This window comes from Battus philenor, unplaced genomic scaffold, assembly GCF_028537555.1.
Source record: "Battus philenor isolate CCGP_79_NKW_IND1 unplaced genomic scaffold, ilBatPhil1.0.hap1 SCAF_28, whole genome shotgun sequence".
Taxonomy (NCBI): Eukaryota; Metazoa; Arthropoda; class Insecta; order Lepidoptera; family Papilionidae; genus Battus; species Battus philenor.
Genome location: NW_027181691.1, coordinates 2,327,972 through 2,346,492, shown reverse-complemented (window position 1 = coordinate 2,346,492; position 18,521 = coordinate 2,327,972). Strand labels below are relative to the sequence as shown.

The window sequence follows — 18,521 nt, the reverse complement described above, 5'->3', positions numbered from 1 at the left end:
TAATGATCTCGGTTTAACTTACCGTATTTGAACATTGCACTCTTGGCGGTGTTGATATTATGTTTCCAACTTGAGTCCAGTTGCGTGTTGGAACAAGAATGTAATTCTTTGTTTTACGAAAAAGCGTCCCAAGGTTAGCTCTCAACATTTTTGTAATAGATATTTAGAATCAGTTACGTTTGATAATTTGACAGTTGAATATGACGTAACGTCAAATTCAAATTTATTGGAATGTAAAGTTTTTATTGTATCAATATTTAATACTTTTTAGTTACAATTTAAAAGAGAATTTAATGTTTAGCAATCGGTATTATACGAACTTTCAATACGGATTGAAGGCCATATATGCATAAAACCAGTGAGAGCTTAACACAGGGATGAATTGGTATGTGGCAGCTCAGCGCGCATGCGCAGTTCGACAACCACTAAGGATCGACTTCCCGCGAACGCGCGCTGTCTATATTCGATTGATACTACATGCTGTTGGCTGTTTTGGATTTTCAACTTCATCGAACATTAAGCATTAATTAAAAAAAAATTACGTCAGATGCGTCGCCTGACGTATTGTATTGACTAATTGATATCTATTCTGTTTTCGGAGAAAGGTGTGATCTTTTCCTCCAAAGCAATTTATCTTGTGGTGGAGTTTAACAGGTTAGGTAAGCAATGTTAGAGACAACACCTAGCAAGCTGGAGCACAAAAATTAAAACGCTTGGATGTTAGATAGACATAGTTTATTTAAAAAGTCATCCGCCTACAACTTCAGATACACCAACGCCGTAATAAATTAATTGTCATGAGAATGAAATAATTTTTACATAAAACTCTCATCACTCATTAGTAAATATCAAACATTGATTCAAAATTGATATAAGGTAGTCTTTAATTCCACATTCTATCACAGTACTAAATATTTAATACAAATCCACAAACAACACTTGACGCCATTCGCCATTATTATATTTCATAATATTTTTTGGCGCGAGACGCGGTTTTGACAACCGCCTACAAATCATACGCCGCGCGTTCTTACATTTTGTGCATGCGTAGACAGATGGATTGACAGATAAGCGAAAGCATTTTGACAACTGTGATTATTTCGCTACAGACTGAAGAGATATCGGATCTGGGAGAGGATCGGTTGGAGTCGCCGGTGCGTGTGGCACTGCGTCGCGCAATGATATGAGGGCAGTGCGTTTTAAAACCTATTCGGATGTCGTTTGCGCGCCGTGATACTTGAAACGCGCATTTTACACGGAACTCCCTTCTTATAGTGTGCGAGAGGGATGCTAGTAGCGCTATCATTCGTATATATAAATAGGAATCATTTTTGGAAATAATATCACTCTCAATCGAATCGTTTTTCTTTAAACACGCAATACCAAAGGTACAGGGCTGTCACGTTTCAAAACGTCGACCATTATTTTACGGTTGGTAACACTGTCAACCAACGACAAAAGGCCAATACTTCTCACTGTATGTACTGCCTGGGTATAAGTTCCCCAGAGGTATAAAAACTGCAAGGATAGATAGTAAATAATATTTAATTTTAATATGTAATAATCCTAATATTGATAACACTTTTTATTACACTATTATCAATTTATTTTTTCTAAAAACATTGATTTTTAGATAGGATGTATCATAACCACACCTTAAAAGCTTTTACATCTATAACCAATCATCCTGTATAACATCTAATTTAAAGTAACTTGCACAATTTAACAGGCCTGAGGTTTTTACAGGTCCAAATATTAAATTATTTTATTAAAACAAAACATTCTAAAAAATTAACAAAATAATTTTAAATAAAACTGCGAGCATTGATAAAATATTTTATTACCTAATTCAATAAATATAACAAAATACTATACGTATTAAAAAATCGATATAAATAAGAGAACATTTCTAAACGACGACGACGATTCTTAAAAATCACAGCACTTTTGTCATCACACTTTCGTTAACTATAAAAAATTTAATTAAATATTGCTTTAATACTAATAACATAGCTCAATGCCAGGGAAACAACAAATCCGTTGGGTCGCGTCATGACTGTTGGTGCTGAAATTCCCACTAAGTGGACCCACGAGAAACCAGCGGAAGAGTGGTTCTGTTGAGGATAGAAAAGTACAGCCAGAAGCATTCGCTATAAGGGGATTTGGGTGTTTCAAAACAGTTTAATTTAAAATGGTCCTTTAACCCTAATGAATTTCTGAACCGTTGGGAAGTTGAGGTCACATTGTATAACAATGTTATATTGACACCATTTCTCACCGATGGCAATTTGGGTAAAGCTGTTTAGAACAATATGCTCCGGGGCTGTGTTTTAGGTCTCAGGGCAAAAGATTCTTTGGCTACCGAGCTAGAGAGAAAAGTTCTTCCAGAATGTCTTGACCTGGAGGATGATTGCAAGAGTAGGGTTGGATGAGTCATCTTCTGATGATGCTTCTTCAGAGGCTCGTGTGTTCTTGTACCGGGGTGACAGTATTAAACCAGGATGAGTGAAGAGAGCGAGCCAAGTGTTCGGTCCAAACAGGAGAGGAGGCGTGACATAAAGTCCACCAGTCCATCTTGTGGACGGGTTACTGGTAATACTGCTGCTGCTGTGGCAATTGTTTACATTACGCAGAATACGAACGCGTGTATAAATCCTGTACACCCAACAGCATGATGTTGTACTGCTCTTGCCGGTATGTGGTCTCTTCTTCAATATCTTAAAGCTCCAGAGGTCATCGATTCTGCGCGTTATTTGACGTGCCCACTACCCTTAGTCTGTGAATCTTCTCATTCATAATTCATTAATAAAAATACTGTTAAGACGTTCATGGTTCGTGGAGCGACTTGGAGCTAGTTATACATCAGTTGTACGTAATTTTGAATTCTTTTTAATAATTTCTATCTCCAATTTTTGCATGGACTTGTAAAGGTTGTATGTTGAACAACCTAACACACCCGCGCATTCTCCAATAACAAAATTAAAACTAGCTGGAAATTTATCAGTCAATTCCATATCAAATTTTTCATGCATATCTAAATTTTTTCCGATGCTACATGTGTTGTAATGTCTTAACCAGTATTTATATTCTTTAATTTTTAATGAATCATTAATTAATGGTTCAAAACATTTCTCTATTTTCTCTCTCTCTTGTTGTGTTCTTTGTTTCATGTTTATGCACTCATCATCTTCACTGTCACTGTTACTAATTTCTGTTTTAGTTGCATCTTTTACATATTCTTCAGTGATATTAACATCACCATCAGAAACTTTTTTAATTTTATCGTTAATTATTTTATTCAACTCAGGGTCATCTTCTATATTAACTAAATCATCAAATACAACATTTTCATCAAGTTTTAAATACAATTGTTTGATATTATGGGTTTTAGAATCAAAATTTGGATCCTCTCTTTGTATAAAAGGATCTGAATCATCATTTTGTTCAGAATTTAACTCTGTCAAATTATCTGTACCACAGACAGTATCACTGACTACATTTTCTTGGACTGAATTATTTATTAAAGATTGATAATGATCACTTTGTTCTAAATTAGTATCAATTCGTTCAGGTATCTCAGTATTTTCGGCGTCATTTGCTTGATTATCTGGTAAAGTATTATTTAAAACATTTTCAAAAATGCTGTTTTGAGCTTCAATAGCATTTTTAACTTGCTGTGATAATTCTGTCAATATATCATTTTCAACATGCTTATAATATGCTGAGATCATTTCATTAATGTTGATTTGTGTTTCACTTTTTTCTATTCTTCTTTTTTTCTTAGGTGCGCTTACGCCAGCTTCTGTGTCAATATGCTTGCAGCTTCGTTTCCTTGGCTGTCGAGGCGTTTTCTCCTTTGGTTTTGGAATTTTGTACTTCTCACAAGCAAGTGAAATAAGTTCGTCTATCATTTTTTGTCGATCTAAATTATTTAAATCGAATTCACTGAAAGAATTGCCACCTTCTAATGGTACATCGTCATTAAAATCTGTTGGTACTGTTGGCATAGTGACATTATTTATTGTTTCTATAAATGATTTATCGTCTTGCATTAAATTATCGAAATTGTCATCAAATATGTTAACATTTTCATTTTCTTCTTCAAAAACTTCAAGTTTCGCTTCTTCATCTTCTTCAATATTTACTTCTTTGTCATCTGGAGTGCTTTCGACATTAGAATCATAACCATGATCACTATCTTTATCACTGCCTTCATTCTCCCCGACTTTAGTAACATGTTTTGCTGTAGGTGGATTTGTTACTAACCAATTTTTATTTTCACAGTTTCTTATAAATACCATAGACATGTCTCCTTGTTTTGGTTCAAAGTTTCCTTTTACATCTCTTTCCACTTTTTTATTTGTTTCACTAATACCAACAATAAGATTTTCAATATCATTTTCACTGTCTAATAGTGCTAAATTTTTAGTTGCATACTTTAGATTGTATTGAGTAAAATCTTCACTTAACAGCAATCTAACTTCATCATTTATAACATGATTTATTATAACATCTGTGTAAGTAGACATAGGTGACAGACAAGGTTGAAATTCTGACTTAGGTATAAGATTAATATCTTTTTGGTATGGTATTTTGTTCAAAATATCCATTGTAACTTCATCTCTTAATTTGATAGGTCTCATATTTCTTTCCTCCAATTGTTCCATCAGAATATAATCATCGACTTCTTTGTTATGTATTCTAGCCATTGGCAAGTAGTATTGACATAGAATAGTTTTCCTAAACTGTAAAAAACGTGTCCATTCTAGGAAAGAGAACAACCTGTCACTTGGCTCGGAACACATACCAAGTTTATGCGATTTTATATGATTTTCTTTATAATTTATTTTATCAACAACATCAGACATTCGTACTTCGTAATCACCATCTAAACCAAAACACATTTTAAGCGCAACCAGAACATATGACATGGCAACACTTTCATAGTCAGGAAGTCTTACCATAAATTGCATACGGATTCTATCTAAATCAAGATAATCACAGGGATGACAGAGCATGAGAGAGAGGACTAAATCTTTGAAATCATTAGGGAGACATAATTCTTTAATATAAGAATCAATAATTTTGTTTAGATCTGGAACAATAGGGAGACCTAGATCCAGACTTTTAATACATGACATAGCATAAGCACGAATTGTATGTGAATTATAATCGCTTTGGCAAAGTAAAAAACTTTTCCAATGCGGTATTGATTTAGTTTCTATTTCTATTGGAACATATTTGGTGCAATTTAAAAAACTCAATCTACCCTCTTTTATAAATCGAAATACATGTGAAAGTTGTATATGACTTTTGTCAAAGTTAAGGGCTAAGTATAGTATTGCCAGTATTAATCCTTTAGTAACTATTTTAATATTTTTAGTAAATTTTCCTGACTGTGGTTTCTTCTCTTTCTCTTCTGACTCTTCTTCTGATAAGCTATTCTCACTCTCAGTGCGTATTCTTGATATTCTAGAAATACTTAAGCTGACATCTCCAATTTTGCTCTTGTCTCTGAAATTGAACATAACAAAATTTTATACTATTTTCAATAAAATAAATATGTACCACAGTATATCCACAGAAGTTATTGATTGATAACCCTTTTAATATTTTTTAGGGTTTCACCTTTAGAAAAACAGAATTAAATAAAATCTATTAGAATTTCAAGTTTATTCTTCTCATATTAAACCAAAGAAATTAACATAAAATCAAACATACCTAAAAGAAAAGAAAAAGGTACATAAATTATAAATACTCTTGAAAAATAACATCCTACTATAGTCTTGCTGGAATTATATATAGGCAATCTATTAGGGGGACTAGAAAGTAATATAGTTTCTGTCGAAATATTTTACAAAAAAGCCTATTGATTTTTACCACTCTGGCATTGAAAATTTGTATACTAGATATGAAATGGTTGTTGATAACAAAGGTGAATATACTGTTGATTAGGAATAAAAACTTGTTAAAAATGTTGTCATATGACTACTAACTTAAGAAAGTAACATATATACTTTTCGGTCCCCCAATATTTTGATATTGAAAAGTAAAAGCAGTGGAACGACCCCATGGTGTGGACAGGACTAAGATTCTGTACTGAAGCCCTTTAACTATAGAGCACAGCGCAGATTGATTACACTCTAAGCTGACACAAATGATGTCGATCAGGTTACAAGATGATGGAGTCACCACTTCCATGTACTATAATTGGAAATCTATGGATAAGGCCTGTCTAGCAGTAGATGTCTAAATGCCGAGATGATAATGGCAATGATAGAATGATTAGAAGCCCAAATTTTAACAATATCAAAGTTAATTCTTAAAACTATATGAGAGTATAAATGTGTCAATATCACATAAATTTTTCATTAGTTTTCACTTTACAAATAAAAGCATTATTTTTTGTCCAAATTAAAAAGCATTGGAAAAGTATGTATATATTTAAATTAAAGTGAAGATGTCCCAATTATATATTACACACAGGCATATGACATACCCACTTTTCTGTCTAGCCACTTTAAATTCTACATTAAATTCAGTGAATAACTAATTATTGATGTGTTTACAAGGTTCACTTGATTTTAAAAATTTAATCTAATATAGACAATAGTAATATACAACTTTAAATCACTCTGCTATCGCTGTTTGAAAATAAGGTATACTTACTCCAAATCCTCTTTTACTTGAAATTGCTTGATGTACCGTGTCCATATCCAGAGGACTTTAGGTTTTAAACTTGGCTTTGCTCCTAGCTTAATTAGTTCTTCTGTAAGGCCCACAAGAACAAAATTATAGGCATGCCATTTGTGCCATTCTCCACTCACTGTAATTAAAAACACTATATGGTAACATATATGAAGGAAGAAAAAGCTGATTGCATTACTTAGTATTTTATACTTTAGTGTATTTTATTATATAAAAAAAAACTACAACAGTTAGTATCACATCATCTACGTCAATAGCAATTTATCAAAAAATTATATTTATTTATTCCAAAAACTTTGTTGATCATTTACGTGAATTTACTGCACCTAATGTAAGGTATGCCCAAATGTAAAGTTAATTTGAGGAAGCAGTCTACCACTTACCAGCCGAATTTGAAAAAGGTAACAAAATCTGACAGTGGTAAAAAAAAGAAAAAGCACAAACTGTAATGATGAGACCATAACAGCAATGTATCTACTCAATATAGCTTAAAATAAATTAACCTCACTTTCAATTCCATCTTTCACGATGGTGGCAAACTTCTTTCCTGAAACCAAAGCGAGGGTCCCATCAGCCAAATACGTCTGTTCCACGACTGTCTCCCGTACGTTCGCGTCCTGGGTGCCGCATTCTACGCAGTAATAGTATCCATCAATGAGGTTCAGGTCTGTGCTGCCGCATACACTGCACGGCTCCTCCTTCATATTTTGGCGATAAAAATTTTAATCAACTTGTATTCAGATACATCCAGAATAAATATGTGCCCATTTTCACTGCCGTGTCACAAATGCGAGAAACGATGATGGCACGTGAGTCGAAACATTTTTGTGTACAAAATTCGCGCGCACGACGAACTCATGAAAGTGACATTTATAAGGATGGTCAGTAAAAATGTAGCCATAGCAAAATTTTCTGAGAATTTTAAATAAAAAGTAGACAAAATATTAACAAATATTGATCATAAACAAAATATAAAATTTTTGGGTCCAAATAAACTAAAATAAAATGCGTAGTAAAAAATTCTCAAAGTTATAAATTCCTTCATATTTATTTAAGTTGGTTATTTTAGGAAGCAGTATAAATATAGCATTAAAATCATTGCCATTTATTTGTTTAGCTACCAGTATAACTTTTAACCAATATTCTTTACAGTATTTATGTATACGGAATTAAACAAATCGAGATCACGATGAAAAGATTTTTATTTAACTGTATGTAATAATCATTTTAAACTTGTAAACAAAGCAATGTTGTATTTATCCTATTGGACAGTATGAAGAAAATAAGAATTTTTTACATCTAATCAGATCTTTTCTTGTGTTTATCAACTAATTATTATTACAAACATGGTATAAATAGTTATAATAACACGTACACCAACCTAAAGTAATCTAAACTTAATATATAAACCTTTCATGGTTTTTTGGAACAATCATAAAAAATTTCTTCACTCAAGTAAGCATAATGGTAAAAATTAAATGATCGAATTTGAAAAGAATGGTAGATTTTGTAGTTATATTGTGGCAACCTAATGCTCACTGTACCTTGTGGTAATTTGTAGCGTATTGCCGTACGTCGTCGATAACTCGCTACGATCTCGGGGCGTGTTCTCAGCAATTCGTAAAACTGAGAGAAACCAACCGGCTTACCTTGCTAGCGATATTTGCGAGCACTTGTATTGCGATTAGGTGCCGTTTAATTGAAATGCGAACCCTGTTTCGTGGAGTCACACCCCGGTTTAATAGATCGTGAACTTGTGTGTCTGCCGTTAGGGGCCTGTTCCGTCGCGTGGAGTGATACTGGAGTCGGTGACTGGGCTAATGTTGTGCAGTGTTGAATTCAGTGAGAGATCCCGCGTAGTACATTGATGGGCGGCATTTCGACTGGGACGCAGGCGGCAAAGAGGCCGCACCGGCGGACACTTGCTTCCTGGAGGGTTTACATTAAAATCCGTCACACTGGAACTGATGGAATTAGAGAATATTGTGGCGAACACTGTCTACTTAAAAGCCAGAGAGGGTATGTAGTTTTAAATTATAACATTGGGGATTTATTCGCGGATATCGTGCGGGTTATATATTCAAAATGGTCTGTCAGCTCGAATGATTTGTAAACAGCGGGTGACTGACCTAATTGTCATTTATTTATTTTGTCTTTTAAATCGACTTTCGTATGTTATTGAGTTAAGTTATAAATCAAATTTAATGTTTATGATTTTTAACATGCTTATTGGCGAATCAAATAGCACTTATAACTATATATACCCGACTATCTATACAGGTATAGAAGTAATGTTTTCGTGTAAACAATGTAAGAAAACATTGTGTTTTCACAAATTGTGAGGATGTTATATCATCATCTACATTGTGTACATGCAGTAATAAGTAATATTAGCAAAACAATTGGAGAGTGTAAGCCTGTTTCCACGTGCATTCATGAGACGCGTTCATAATATTATTATTTTTCTTTACTACGTATTTATTTTTAGCTTCGTAAATACTATTATTGATAGTAATATATATTTTTATGTTAAAAAAAATATTACAAATTTATCCCAAATATATTATTAAAAATATTTTATTGAGTAATAAATCAACAAACATTTGATAATTTAACAAACATTTTAATAAATTATTCAAATGTTTGTTGTGCCAACCTTAATTTTAAAAAACAAATTTTATTTTAACTAGACATGATTGTCATGATTGACTGTTGACATATTTTATGAGTTTTTGTTATGAATTTCTTTATTGTGTCTAAAAAATTTTAATTTCCAAGCATTCACAGCAAAAGCAAACTAGATGTAATAGTTAAGAGATTACAATAGATAAAAAATTCCTTACATCTCTTCCTTATTATTAATGTAGAAACCAATTTTAGTATAAGTAAAAAAATATCATTGAATGACAAGTGTTATTCAAAGAATTTGATAATGGTGAAATTGTATGTATATATATATATATATATATATATATATATATATATATTAAAACTTATAGTCAACATGCTTAGTGCAAATAATAGATTTATATTCTAAACCAGAGTTCCCCACTTTTATCTATTGAATATAGGATATGCAAGGTATTACAAGTAATAGTTGCTGAGCTTCTTAAAATATTATATGCCTACATTTATGTAAACAACATTTTAGTTCTTCACTATAAAAATCAGAAAAAAATCACCTGGATCACTTTGAGAACCTTTAGTTTTAGTTTAGTGCCTATACAAATCCATAATTTCTTTTACAGATAAGGAGGCTTTTTAAATACTAATTCTATTTTTAATTATAAAATACAATGCTGATACAATTTAAGTGTAAACAAAAATTATATATATATTCAGTCACCAAATTCTAATAGGAAATAATGGTTGATTTAATACCATTATTTATTGTGAATGTTTTATAAGCATTCTCTATCACTCAACTTAGAGTGATGCAGACATATAGTAGGCAGGTGTGTAAATGTGATAGAAAAGTAGTGCACATGTTAAGTATTATATAAAGGGATTGATTACAGATATAAAAGCTTTTATATATAGCTCAATTACTGTTGATTAATGTATGGTACACCCTATAAAAATGGTTAGTTTCAAAAATATTAAAAACATTATGATAATGTAGTAAGAAGTGTTTTCAAAATTTTAAATACTAGTTATTAAATTTACAATTATTATTAAATATCTATGCCTGCAGACTTTACTGGGAGAAGTTATTGGCTTGTCGCATTGTTATATAAAAAATAAATTAATGTAACCTATTTCAGAGTTACTTTATACAGAGTGTTTGAAAATAGGTGTAAAAGATATTAAGCTTTTTGCTGACAAATGATCTATACATTTACCCTATTAAAGATTTTACATCTGTAACCTGTCACCGTGTACATCATGTCACCGTGTACATATAAATGGGTATGTGTATAAACATAACAAATATGATAGCTATTGTCTAATTATATATTATAGATATACTTAAAAGTATAAATTAAATATGTAAATATACAATTAGAGTGAACTTACATATTTTTCCGCCAAAAGGAGGTGAACATTCTTTTTTAACATATCACAGTTTGCTGACTAGATCTAGTTTAGAGGGGGAGTTTATTCCAATGTTCTTAGACAGAAAGACAAGAATGGACAAAGTCTGATTTGTTGAGAAGGTACAATTTAGTAAAAAATTATTTGACAATTGTATATGGTTGATTTCATTGTGGTATGAGTCAAAGTATTCTAAGTTTAAGTATTATGGAAGGTGAAGTGTTAGATATAAGGATAGATGAAAATAAAGAGTTTAGCAGTTTGAAATGACTGGGTGGCACATAATAGAACTGAAGGCCAATGAAGTCTTAAAGTTCTGGAGTGGAGACCACAAATTTACAAGTGTAGCATAAAACATTAATTCTAATGGTAGACAGATGAATTTACGTAGGATAATGTCCACTAGTGGACGTTTTACTAAAATGATAGCAATGAAGAAGAATTTTAATATGCTTAACCTTTTTAGTGCCGGGAGCTGAATATCGGCTCCTGCTACACTGGCGAGAAGTGCCAGAGCTGGTATATCGGCCTGCGCCTACTAGCGCTTTACTATTCGCACTTCTAAAGAATTTTATTTCAAAATAAATTTTTAATACGTTGTAAATAATCTAATTTCATAATAAGGGGAGAATTAAAAATATCATTTTTCATTTTAAATCACGGGAAGACGACCGAGTATGGAGGTACTGAAATCTAACATAAACACCGATGGCGGCCGCTCCAGCGACATCCAAGCTGCGGCGTCATTTACTGTGGCTTCAGACCCTTATCGAACGTTTCCTAGAAATACTTTATAATAATTAGTACATATAAAATTATGTTAAAAAGATGACTTGATATCTTTTTGTATATGCAATTATGTTGTATAAGAGAGAACTCAACTTTAACTATTTTTATGAATTTTTTTAATTTTATTTATTTAAATCATTTCTAATGAGTAAAGAAAAAACTAGTTAATATTTTATTCTCTACTTCATATAGAGTACACTGCTTTTTGAATCATATAAATATTGTTTCTCCTTAGGTTTATATGCGCATTTTCCCCAGACCGTAGTAAAACTGTAATATTCAGCCAGTTATTCGAGAATAGGCGCATCTTTTTCACTCGGCACTAAAAGGGTTAATATTTTCAACACTTCAACTGGTTTTTTTTAGCTTTTAAAAGGTATCAGGGTCATAAATCTATTAATGATTTAAGACTAGATAATATCAAAATGAATACAGTTGTTTATAAATACTTGAAACAAAGCTTCAGAAGAGTGCCTTATCACGCGACGATCGCGTTATCACCAGCGCGTCCGCGGTTACGTGAACCAATTAAGATTAAATACCACATCTAACTGCCTCGTAGATTCAAAATACCATATGAGCAAGGATCGAGTGTTGGCTTAGTACGGAGAACGCTAATCGAAAAATCCTTCTTGTGCTAGTGAGGATACAAATTACATAGACTCGTGTGCAGGTACTACTAAAATAGTTCTTCATGTTAATCTATTAATAACTTAATGAAGCTGTTTCCACAATTTCCTAGTAAATTATCTTAAGGTAAATATATATACTACTAGCTGATCCCGCAAACGTTGTTTTGCAAAAAAATTAAAGTTTTTAATTAACAAATTAAAGATAAGGATTGATCGTAGAGGGGTGAAAATTTAGGGTTGTATGTATTTTTGTATGCTGTATCATAATAAAATAAAAACCCAAAAATTTGTATATAAAATTAGAATTAAAAATTTAGGGGTGGACCACGGTCATCACTTAGGGGTATGGAAAATAGATAGTAGCCGATTCTCAGACCTACTGAATACGGATATAAAATTTGGTAAAAATCGGTCAAGCCGTTTCAGAGGAGTTCAAGTTCGAACACCGTGACACGAGAATTTTATATATTAGATATATATACATATATATACACATATCGTCTTGTTTCAGTCTATTGACACCCACTACAAGGCATAGGCCTCACTAAAAGGTATATTTATAGGGGGTATGACCATAATTGGCATGCTTTTAAGTTTCGGGTGGAGATTGGAGATCAGTGTGGTATTATGGTACGCAGAGGATGTGCACATCCTCTGAAAATTTGTTTATGAGCAGTGGAAATCCTATAGCATAAAATGTGAATTACATTTTAGGAGTCGAACCCGCGTTCTACGGTCGCAAGTCTCAGTATTTTACCGCTGGACTACCGCAGCTTATTTATCACATAACGTATTATATATTCAAATGTAATAATAGACCTATGTAGGCGTGTCTATCGGCTGACCTAATGATAATATAGTAATTTAGATATACTAAATGTTATGATATATAAAAAATATAACATAAGTATAACAGTTTTTCAAATACGAGGATTAAGAAAAGGACCAATATTTAGCCACTTCCGCACATGCAGTGGTAGTCGTGCAACAAAGTGCACCGGCCGCCAGTCCGCTGATAAATGCATATGCGGCAAACAATGCGAATTATACAACTGCCACAGTTAAACCACTCAACTCGTGTTTCACCCCTCCACGGGGCATCTTCAGGAGTTAAGTTACACCGATTAGTGCCAAACACAGAGTCCGACTCTGTTTTTCGGTTGGGCTGGCGGGCGGTGCACTTTGTTGCACGACTACCGCTGCATGTACGGGAGTGGCTAAATATTGGTCATTTTCTTACATACTAAATGTTATGATACATAAAAAAAGATTACATAAGTGTGACAGTTTTTCAAAAACAAGGATGTTTGGCTCTATTAATAGACACCGGTAATTCATTACGCAGACGATTAGCGTGTAATTTGTGCGTTTGATCCTGCGCAATTGTCTACTATGTCAGGGAATTTCTAACGCGATTTTCTCTTATGATTTTTCTCATCAGAATGCATGCATGCCTTGCGAAGCGTTATTTTAAATTATAAGGAGAAGTCTTGAGAAATAAAATGTAGTGAAACAGTGAAGGCTGTATTATAGTGGTGCCTAAACCGCTGGGAACCTTTCCCCCTTCTCTTTTCCCGCGCGCATACCCAAGGCGTGGTACAGTGGTTTCGGTTCACAGAGATAAACTTGTGACTTATATGTTAGCAAAAAACTTTAAAGCTTTATACCTAATGTCAATCATCTGTTTAGTGTGAGTGATTACTCTAAATATTGTTGTTAAACATGCCATGTTAATGATATTATTTATATAGGAATGCGGTATGGCAGTAATTTATGATAGTATAAAGTCTTTGAAAGCAGATATACAGTATAAATTTTAATATATGGTAATTGGTATATTAAAAACTCTTTTTATTACTATGTTATCATTACATTATTTATTATATCTGAAATCATTAATTTTAAATAAGTTGTACGATACAATAATAGATAAATGAGCTGTACATTCACCTTTATTAAGAGTTTTTCAAAATTACATTTTTTTTAATTTCCATCAGTCTGTTTGTCTTGCCTGCTAATCTCTAAAATGGCTGGACCGCTTTTTGACAGAACTTATACTGGCAGGTATCTACATTACATCTGTAATAAAAAGTAACTAAGCCAACTTTTATTTAAAAAAAAAAACTTCAAGTAAGAAACTCACTTCACTCTGTGTTTGGCACTAATCGGTGTAACATAGCTCCTGAAGATGCCCCGTGGAGAGGTGAAACACGTGTTGAGTGATTTAACGGTGTGATTCGCATTGTTTGCCGCATACGGATTTATTATTTATTAGTTTAAACTTAAGACGAAACAACCTACAGTGAAGTCGAGGCCATGGGATTCAATGTATCTTTTTACTACTTTATAAAATAATAAAATATCTATCTTTCTTCGATTTACAGTAAGTATATTTATTGAACAGTTTCGTCAAAATACACTACTTCAGATATCTTTAGAAACATCGTCGACAATGTTCAGTACCCGGCAATAAATTTATCACATCGACTTTTGGAAAGAGACATATTTCGCACGACTGACAAAACGTCACATAGGTAGTGTGCGACAGAGATAACGCTCTACGAATCCGAAATTAGCCGATTGTCTCTTTCCAAAGGTCGATGTGCAATATCTATCGCCGGGTACTATAAGTGTTTTTAATTATATGTCAAAATACACTACTTCTGATATTAGAAACATCGTCGACAATGTTCAGTACTCGGCAATAAATATTGCACATCGACTTTTGGAAAAACATATATTTCGCACAATTGACAAAACGTCACATAGGTAGTGTGCAACAGAGATAACGCTCTACGAATCCGAAATTAGCCGATTGTCTCTTTCCAAAGGTCGATGTGCAATATTTATCGCCAGGTACTATAAGTGCTTTTAATTATATGTCAAAATATACCACTTCAGATATCATTAGAAACATTGTCGACAATGTACAGTACCTGGCGATAAATATTGCACATCGACTTTTGGAAAGAGACATATTTCGCACGACTGACAAAACGTCACATAGGTAGTGTGCGACAGAGATAACGCTCTACGAACCCGAATTTCACCGATTGTCTCTTTCTAGAGGTCTATGTGCAATATTTATCGCCGGGTACTATAAGTGTTTTTAATTATATATCAAAATACACTACTTCTGATATTAGAAACATCGTCGACAATGTACAGTACCTGGCGATAAATATTGCACATCGACTTTTGGAAAAAGATATATTTCGCACGACTGACAAAATGTCACATAGGTAGTGTGCGACAGAGATAACGCTATACGAATCCGAAATTAGCCGTTTGACTCTTTCCATAAGTGTTTTTAATTATATGTCAAAATATACTACTTCATATATCATTAGAAACATCGTCAACAATGTTTAGTGTAGGTATCGAATATAAAATTTTAATCTACCCGCACTTGGAGCCGCAATCGTCGGCCGAAGCAAGTTTTATTTACATTAATTGGTCAATAAATCTCTCGCATGATGTACGTTACGACCGCATTTACCTACTTGCGGGTCATTTGAAGACGATAAAGCGTTCACGTTTCCGATTAATTGTAATGTAACATGTTCTGATACGGGCCTATGGCGCTCTGACCCAATTGCACATGTAAAAGGATCTCTGTTTTATTTGAGTGATTATACTAAATAATTAGTTTAATTACGGTAATGCTGAATCTATGTAACGTCTGTTCTATTCGCAGTCAAATTTTTATAGACAGACCTACATGGCGCTTACATTATACATATATGATATTTCTTGATTCTAAACGTATACGAGTAAATAGTCTTTAGTGAGTTTGCTACGTATTATTATTATTGTTGTCAATCGTCAATTAATATATTGCTGAAAGCGTGCGAGGCGAAGCAGCGACGAGATCGTTGTCTCCTAGGCGCCCGTCGCATTACAATGCATGCAACAAGGGCGTGCGTTAGCTGGACGCATACCTAATCGAAACTCGACCGGGTGACGTCATCGCGCGGGTATTTAAATAAAAGAAATAGATACAGATAAAAACAATCAATTGTAATATTAACCTTTTTTCAAACTAAATACCAAGATATTCATTTCGCTTGGACAAATTAACGAAACAAATTAAGAGATTACAATACACGGCGATAAATATTGCACATCGACCTTTGGAAAGAGACAATCGGCTAATTTCGGCTTCGTAGCGCACTATCTCTATCCCATTACCTATGTGACGTTAGTCGTTGTATTTCGTGCGACAGAGATAACTCTCTACGAAGCCGAAATTAGCCAATTGTCTCTTTCCAAAAGTCGATTTCCAATATTTATCGCCAGGTACTGTGCTTTGATGAAATATGTCAAAAAGGCTACCTACTACTACTACTTTTTATGACTGAATTTCACTACTACATAAGGGTAGTTTGCAGCTTCCGCGTTTTTTATGGCCCGCGCTTTTGTGGGGTTACTAGTTCTACCTTCTTTTTGAACAAGGCTTCATGTGCATTCTCTTTATTTTATGCCTAAATTTGTTTTATAGGCAGTAAAGTTAAAATGAAGCCTTGGTTCGAGCGAAATTCGAAATATTATATTACTTGTATGGAAGGAAGCCGAGGTGGTATAAGTGGTTTGAATTTGTGATGTGATTTGCACCACATCACAACGTTGATTTTTTGTGATCACATGATACAACAATCATATGTCATTTGCAATGTAAAAGTGCAGTAGAAAGTGCGCTTAACACATTCCATGCCATGTGGGGCTTATACGACCCCCGCTGCACTTTTCGTTCAGGCCATTTGCAGTTCTCATTGAAAAACAAAGGATTTTTAAACAAATGAATTGAAGGGTCGAATATAGATAACTTTATATTACATACGCATGTACGTAATGCATATTAAAATTTATAACTTTTCCCCGATAATTATAGCTTTGCAGTATTGAAAAAGTGTAAAGCATATGTCTTAAACGACCTTTTTAATTTTTAAAGTGCGGGTCATATACGCCCCACGCGGCCTGAATGTAAAATCATCAAAAATTGCCGTGTTAAATGTGCATCGTATAAAGTGTAGCATTATTGTTATAACATTCTATAAGCGCGTATCAAAACAATGCGAAAATACGACACTGTTGATATCAATTAAAACCGGGATATCGTGTTCCTGTGCTTATCTTTTGTTGTGCTCGACACTGTTGCAAATCGCACACACGACGGCCCCCGCTCGTTCACTTCCTACTGTTATATATATAAATATATATATATATATATATATATATATATATATATATATATATATATGCGGAATTTTATGTATTGTTGTATGCTGTATCATAAAAAAATAAAAACAAAATTTTTTGGGTATATATATATATATATATATATATACCCATTGGAGCAGCAGATTTAGAGACTCCGTACCGCCGAATTGTGCACATTGTATGGCGGTTTATATGATTAGTGTTAATAAATCCTTCACAATGAAATAGGATTTTTTAACATGTTTAGTGACCTTAAATTTATTATAGTACACTTATTGTCTGTAAAAGATTTAGTAACTTTATTATATTAGGGAGACTGGAGATGTCGTTCATGTATATATATTTTATAAAAAAACGATTGATTTTTACCGCTCTGGCATTGATTTGTACGAGGGTGAATCAAAAAGTTCTTGGAATCAATATTAAAAAATGCAAAGATTTAAATAATAATATTTTATTTTTCTACATAATCTCCCTCCAATGCAATGCATTTAGAATAACGCGTTTCTAACTTCCTTATTCCTTGTGAAAAAAAATTATTTTCTTGACTCTCGAAAAAGTCCTATTCGGCAGCTATAACCGCGTCATTATCGTGAAATTTTGTTCCACGAATTTCCTCTTTTAATTTTGGAAATAAGTGAAAATCATTTGGGGCTAAGTCCGGAGAATATGATGGGTGGTCAAGGAGATTGAAGCCAGCACAGCGGATTGCGTTGAGCGCAACTTCCGATCGATGAGCAGGAGCGTTATCTTGAAGGAACAACACGCCCAACGACAGTTTTCCACGACGTTTTTCCTTAATCGCTTCACGCACTTTCGGGATTAAATTTGCATAATAGGGTCCAGTCATCGTCTGGCCTTTTGGCATGTAATCAATAAAAAGGATTCCTTCACTATCCCAGAACACAGAGGCCATAACTTTGCCAGCGGTAGGAGCAACTCGAAATTTCTTAATGGATGGAGAGGATGGTCGTTTCCAAGACATGCTTTGTCTTTTAGTTTCAGGATCAAAATGGTGGACCCACGTTTCATCCATGGTGACAAGACGACGGCAAAAATTATCCGAATCACGCTGGAACATTTCGAGATTACGCTTGGAAATTTCCAAACGTCGCTTTTTGTTTTCGTCGGTTAACA

General features: G+C 33.4%; 2 protein-coding genes across 2 annotated transcripts in view; one reads left to right on the top strand and one right to left on the bottom strand.

Annotated features, from left to right (window-relative positions):
- Nucleotides 1-2,117: 2,117 nt before the first annotated feature.
- TAF1B (TATA box-binding protein-associated factor RNA polymerase I subunit B) lies at nt 2,118-7,557 on the bottom strand. The gene is made up of 3 exons (XM_068769429.1): nt 7,217-7,557; nt 6,670-6,826; nt 2,118-5,514 (listed from the first exon to the last, which is right to left on the bottom strand). The coding sequence occupies exons 1-3, from the start codon at nt 7,410-7,412 to the stop codon at nt 2,856-2,858; spliced, it is 3,012 nt and encodes a 1,003-aa protein (XP_068625530.1). The 5' UTR covers nt 7,413-7,557; the 3' UTR covers nt 2,118-2,855.
- Nucleotides 7,558-8,268: 711 nt separating this feature from the next.
- Nucleotides 8,269-18,521, top strand: part of Gprk2 (G protein-coupled receptor kinase 2) — a 111,924-nt gene continuing 101,671 nt past the window's right edge. The window contains exon 1 of the mRNA XM_068769322.1: nt 8,269-8,727. Coding sequence (XP_068625423.1) covers nt 8,676-8,727 — 52 coding nt within the window. The 5' untranslated portion in view covers nt 8,269-8,675. The remainder of the gene's footprint in view (nt 8,728-18,521) is intronic.

Excerpts from the sequence above, each read along its gene's own strand:
- TAF1B (XM_068769429.1), bottom strand. The coding sequence starts at position 7,412 with ATGAAGGAGGAGCCGTGCAGTGTATGCGGCAGCACAGACCTGAACCTC. Across the intron at positions 6,827-7,216 it reads CGTGAAAGATGGAATTGAAA|TGAGTGGAGAATGGCACAAA; the intron begins GTGAGGTTAATT and ends TTTTAATTACAG. Across the intron at positions 5,515-6,669 it reads CAAGTAAAAGAGGATTTGGA|AGACAAGAGCAAAATTGGAG; the intron begins GTAAGTATACCT and ends GTTCAATTTCAG.